This window comes from Stegastes partitus, unplaced genomic scaffold (genome assembly GCF_000690725.1).
Source record: "Stegastes partitus isolate 25-593 unplaced genomic scaffold, Stegastes_partitus-1.0.2 Scaffold1819, whole genome shotgun sequence".
Classification (NCBI taxonomy): domain Eukaryota; kingdom Metazoa; phylum Chordata; class Actinopteri; family Pomacentridae; genus Stegastes; species Stegastes partitus.
The window spans coordinates 78,744-84,743 of NW_007579550.1; the positions used below are offsets into that span (position 1 = coordinate 78,744).

Sequence of the window (6,000 nt, forward strand, 5' to 3'; positions counted from 1 at the left end):
CTTAGAATATGCTTGTGTTGACAGTTGTTCCCAACATTGTTTTGGTGTCAAATTATGTTAGCAGTGCGACAAAAAAAGCTTTCTGAACACACATACACACTTATTGTCTGTCTGAGGCTGCCAGCTAAGCCCTACTTGGCTGTCATAGCAGATACCCTCTCTCCCTTTCTCTCTTTTGTCCTCTTTCTTTCTCTCTCCCGTCCTGTCACCTAGTCCTCTAACACCAGTATTCTTTCCTCTGGCTCACTGTGCAGTTATGGATTCTCTCCATCTGTCTTTGCTAAGGTCAAAGTTGAAACTTGCACTCTGAGGTTATGCACATGTGTACAGCAAAGCTTGTGCTTTATGCAGATTCTGCTGTCACCTTCTCACATCCCACACTGTAGGATTTAGTGATGCAGGCGCTCTTAGCTGTTACGCAAGTACCTTGTCAGGCATAACTAACATCAGCTCGACACAAATTCACTTTATATATTAAGTCGGACAAGTAGAAGAGGTCTGTATCCGACACGGGTAGCTCGGTATATTTGACTTTTTTTTCATTATAGTTCTATCTTCACAAGATTTAAGCAGCATGTGTGAAGCCCTAAATAGAAAGTGTAGGGCTGTGTGATGAGGTTTACGTAATTTTAATCTCAATTGCCAGTGTATACAGCTTGGTTAAACTAATGATACACTGCTGCAAAAAAGAAATCCTTCCTTTATAAAAGAAAGAATGTTGAATTTTGCTGAAGATAGATCTTGTCTACCCTGTTTATATTAGGCATGTTATAATTAGGTTATAAGCTCTGATTATACTACAGTACAATTTAGCAGCACCACAAACTACAGCTTCCAAAATTACCATAAAGTTGAATCATCACCATTTCAACCTTTATGCAGATACGATTTGGAGCAGGGCTGTTGTGTTACACAGTAGTCCTTTTAGCAGGTTTGATAGTATGGTTGTGTTCACATTACTGAATATTTTTCTAAACCACTGCTCTGCCAGTGTTCATGGTTATAGTGGCATTCTTTCTAATGTGAGAAAAATACATTTTCTGTGTTCTAGTGTTTTGACACATTCTGACTGCAGGCTGGAAATCTGTTTCCTCTACCTAAACATTGTATTGGCATGCTTGTCTGTACTTGTTCCCCTCATATACCTGTTGCCTCTCAAGGCCCAGAGAATCGGAAACTCTTAAGTGTTTTGCTGCTAATGCCCTTCACATGGCCTTCTCTGTCCCCTCCTGAACTTAGTGGGTCTATCTGAGTCTGATGTGTGGGGGACTCCTCTGTCAGAGCCTGAATCCTCTTTGACAAGATCCTTCCCCACAGGAAGTAAGTTTAATAATTCTCTGCATATCGTGCCAAACTTCCTCGTCTCCCCGGAATGACAGCACCGACCCATCAGCTCACCTCATGAACTCCCTCATCATCCGACTAACAACCAGACCTGCAAACTAACCCGATCAAACAAGTGTGTGGCGATAACACTCTCCTTCTCTTTCTAAGCAGACAGCTGTAACCCGTTTCATTTCATCAGCCATTTCCTAAGCACGTGATTCAGGGTTGGTTGTAGTTTGTTATATGGGAGAGGTTTAATACTGAACTCTCATTCTGCACCAGCCCTTCCTCCCTCGCTGCCTCCTCCTTGCATTTGGCATGGTGGTGACTGAATGTACTGTGCTGCATGGTGGATGGTTTGGGGTGATCCCTCCTCAAGTTGTTGTAGATAGATTTTGCAGGCGATGATTATATCTGTTGCTTTAAGTTCCAGAAGTTCAACTTTTGTTAAATGATTAGCTGTGTTGTTGTAAGCTAATCTTCAAATCCTCTTTATTTTTATTCTTGCCATAGTCAGTATTGTATGCAGCCCACCATAAGTTGCAGTGATGTAAAGCGGACACTAGACAAATCTCCAGGAATCACCTGTTGCACCTTATAGGCTCATCACTGACTTACGATGTCATTGCAGCTCCACCTCCACTCCCACCCAAGAATGTCCCAACTTCTCCCCTGACGACTGACCCTCCCTCTGCAGATGATGCTGGTAAGAAGTCTTCTTATCTATTTCTGCTTCCCGTTAAATCACCTTTGGAATAAAACCAACTTTTACATTTGATCGCAGCTGTCTATTCATCTTCAACTTTCTGTCTGACTTTCTCTGTCAGTCTATTTGACTTTGTGTCTGTGATGTTTAATCTCTTTGTGGAAGCTCTCTGAACACCTCTGCAAACGCAGCCTTTGATTTATTCACTGGTTATCTCTCTTTCAGAAGTGTCAACAGAAGCCGACAGCTCAACCAGGAAGCCCTCGATAGCTGACTTGGACAACATTTTTGGCCCGGAGCAGGCTCCCCCTCCTGGCGAGGATACAGGTGACACGTGGGTGTGCTTCAGTGAAGAATCTTCTGACCGGCCGCCTCTACCAACGGACCCTGCACCTCCTCTCCCCACCTCCCCACCTCCGCCAGAGGAACCAGCTCCTCCGTTACCAGCCTCCCCACCCCCACCTGAGTCTCCAGCCCCACCCTTACCTACATCCCCACTTCCTCCAGAAGACCCAGCACCGCCTCTCCCTACATCCCCTCCCCCAAAAGAAGATCCTGCCCCCCCTCTACCAACCTCCCCGCCTCCCTCAGAGGAGCCTGCTGCACCTCCTGTCCGTTCAGGTCCTTCCACACCCGAAGACAGAAATCCTCTCGCCACTTCTCCACCCCCTGCACCAAAGGAGCTTGCATCACCTCCCGCTTCCTCCTCTCCTCCTATTGACTCACCTACCAGTGTCCCACCAGCCTCTGCCCCTAATGCAGGCACCCCTCCAGCAGTCAGTCCTCCTACTGAGGAACCGGCAGCTCGCTCCGTCCCTCCACCCCTTGTCCTCTCTGAAGAGGAGCTGCCCAAGAACACAGACACCACCCAGCCCAAAGAGGACGGAGGTGAAACTGTCACCTCACCCAAAGATACTAGCCAGGGGAGTCGGAGTACGCCTCCCCCACCTCCTCCTCCCACATACCGTGCAGTGGTTTCATCACCAGGTCCCACATCAGGGGCTGGTGGCTCGAACAGCGGTAAGTAGTTCATGACTCTAACTGGAATAGGATTCATAGAGGACAAGTTTCTTACAGCCCATTTAGAAGATAGATTATTTTATGCAAACTAAAAAAAACACCTAATCATTTCGGCATAGTGAAAATTGTGCTCAGTGACTGATTGTCAGGCTCTCAGGCTAAACCTTCTCATACAAATGAGATATTGAAAAACAGAGAGACAATTTCCTGGGCGTTGATCAGAGTTGAGAAGTGATCATATTGCCAGCAGTGCATCCTCTCCAAATTTTCTTTCAGCCAATTTCACCACTTTTATTCGTAAATTTGAGCAAACTGAACAATGATTCTGCATTTTATTTCCTGAAAATAGGTCATGTTTTAGCTGAGATGGATGTACACAAGCCTCCTGCTATAGAATTTGTTATATTAGCAGAGGTTTGTAATTAAAGATCCTTTACTTAGAATGAAAATCTTTATTGTGTTTGCCTGACTTTTATAGGACATCTTCAGTTCAGTTCAGTTAAACTGAAATCTGTGCACTAAAAAGTGAAAAATGTGTAAAAAGGTATCAACTTGGCTCCAAATCGTGTGTTTTAATTCAGTGTACTGTTTATGCATTCTGCAGTAGTTTTCTGAACTGAACTAGTGATCTTAACTGTGTGTTTTTGTTCTTCTCTACAGGCTCCTCCTCACCTGTACGACCTGCTACACCTTCGTCAGTCAACCCCACCCCGCCTCCACCTCCACCTCGTCCCCCTTCACGACCCAAACTTCCTCCAGGGAAACCCACTGTAGGGGATGTGGTAAGATCTACTTTATAATTTGATCATTCTATGTTTCTATGTCATTGTTACAGCATTTATTTTTATGGCATCACTTACGTTTATGTATATTGCTCACCTGGCCTGTTACTCCACTAGAACATATCCATAAAGAGCCAAGCACATCTATATACTGTGGTCCCAGCAGAGTTTATCACAATCTGAGCTAGGATGGATAAATACATTGTCCCCAATATACTGCTCCTTTTCCTTAATCTTCTCCTTTTTACCTTTCCAGAGTCGCCCGTTCAGCCCGCCGATCCACTCAGCAAGCCCTCCTCCCATCGCCCCGTTGGCGCGGGCCGAGAGCACCTCCTCCATCTCCTCCACCAACTCCCTGAGTGCCGCCACCACCCCAACTGTCACCAAGGAGCTCTCCGTGTCTGTGTCAGGTGTGTGAACCATCAGCCGTCACTGAGCTGTGCAGCTTGTCACCTGATGGCTGCTCACAGAGGCTAGCAGTCCTGGCTGAACTCAACTGTTTTTCTGAAATATTAAAAGTCTATTATTTATTTTATGAACTGGCCCTGTCCTTCCTTGTGGTCAAAGTGTGTTTGCAATGAGTCATGGAATTAAGTATTTATTTGTTTTTGTCTTATATTATTTTGTTTTTCTGGAAACGGCAACAGTTTCTTAGCGATCATGGTTGACTAAATGGTGGATATAGAGTCACTGTTTTGTTTACTTACCATAAACCATTACACTATGTCCATTTTACAAATATGTAAGCAATGATTTTGGATCCTAAATTCAAATTCATTAAATAAGAATTAATTTCTTCTAAAAATTATTTTAGAAGACTGCCTATAAATATTGGTTTGACACACACGAGACAAATTCATTTACGCGCTCACACACAAGCAGGGCGTCAGTGGGAGGTGAGAATACGAAGCAGGCTGTTAATTTTAAAACGCAAACATTCAGCAAACCTTTAATGAATTACTGACACAACAACAACTTATACTCCTTGATCTAACTTTAGAGTCAGTGCTAAAGGACCCTACAGTGCAGAGTAAGTGGATAATAGCAAATCTCAGTCGACTGTAACATGACTGAGTCATCGTAGATTTAAAAAATACACACTCTGGAGGCAGCAGTAGTTATGTAAAAGCAAAATATAGTCCCTGATTGGAGGGTGTACTTTTAGAGGCGGACTGAATAAATTACCAGATCTTGACTGTAACATGAAGACATTTTTATGAGTATGGAGATTTTACTAAAGTCTCGATTACAGCCCATAATTCATATATTATTTATCTAGTGTGGTTTTGTTGATAGGCCAAAAAGATGTGGGGCTGACAGTAGGAAAAAGGTCACAGAAACTGTTTTAACTATAAACTGCCTCCTTTCCAGTTCACCTGCTTTGTAATCTTGACACTTGAATCACAATTGTATTCAAGATTTTTCCTTTATGTTGATTTCTACTGTTTTATTTTGTGTCCATGACATTACCTATTTATTTTACATTATTTTCCCTGGGTTTAATTTGCTTTTTGTTTTTTTGTTTTTCTTTTGTTTCGTTTTTTTGTCTTTTTTGCCGTTTGTCTCCTCATTTGTTCTTTGGCTTGTCAGAAGACGATGCTTATGTAGACAAACTGCCCACCTTTGAGAGACACTTTGATTCATTTGCAGGTATGGTAAAGTTCCCCTCCAAGGGAGGACGGGGGACGGGTTGGGGAAAGGGTTGGGGGAGTGCTCCTTTGTGAGTTTCAGATCTGTTTGATGCTCTTTACCCAGAGTGCACTTGACATAGAAGGGTAAAGGTCATCACTGAGTGTTTTTGTCCCCTTTTGATGAATGTCAGTCAAAATGTGTAGGTATTCAAACAGTGAGAACAGGTCTTTGTTTCCCATATTCTCAGTTTTTGAGCCTCCAGTTGGTCTTTTCTGACAAAATGCAAATCAAATTGTGAAATATTTAAAAAGACCACTACTTTGTCATTGTTCCAATACCTACTTATTCCACCTTGTTTACTTGTTTACTTCAGGTTTTGCACACAGCTGTAGGGACATGCCACACATTCATTTTTTTTTTCTTTTCAAATGTGGCAGCATTTTTCAGTGAAATCATCATTTTTCTTCATTGTTATGCTCTTGCCAGCTCATACCTTCCCACACATTTCCAAGGCACTTAATCCATATGATAGTC

At 43.0% G+C, this 6,000-nt stretch overlaps 1 protein-coding gene across 2 annotated transcripts in view; it reads left to right on the forward strand.

Annotated features, from left to right (window-relative positions):
• sgip1a (SH3GL interacting endocytic adaptor 1a) overlaps positions 1 to 6,000 on the forward strand; it is a 66,994-nt gene that overhangs the window by 47,201 nt on the left and 13,793 nt on the right. For both annotated transcript variants that reach the window (XM_008302453.1, XM_008302452.1), the window contains 5 exons: positions 1,240 to 1,320; positions 1,958 to 2,032; positions 2,258 to 3,052; positions 3,713 to 3,834; positions 4,091 to 4,244. In XM_008302453.1, coding sequence (XP_008300675.1) covers positions 1,240 to 1,320; positions 1,958 to 2,032; positions 2,258 to 3,052; positions 3,713 to 3,834; positions 4,091 to 4,244 — 1,227 coding nt within the window. The remainder of the gene's footprint in view (positions 1 to 1,239; positions 1,321 to 1,957; positions 2,033 to 2,257; positions 3,053 to 3,712; positions 3,835 to 4,090; positions 4,245 to 6,000) is intronic.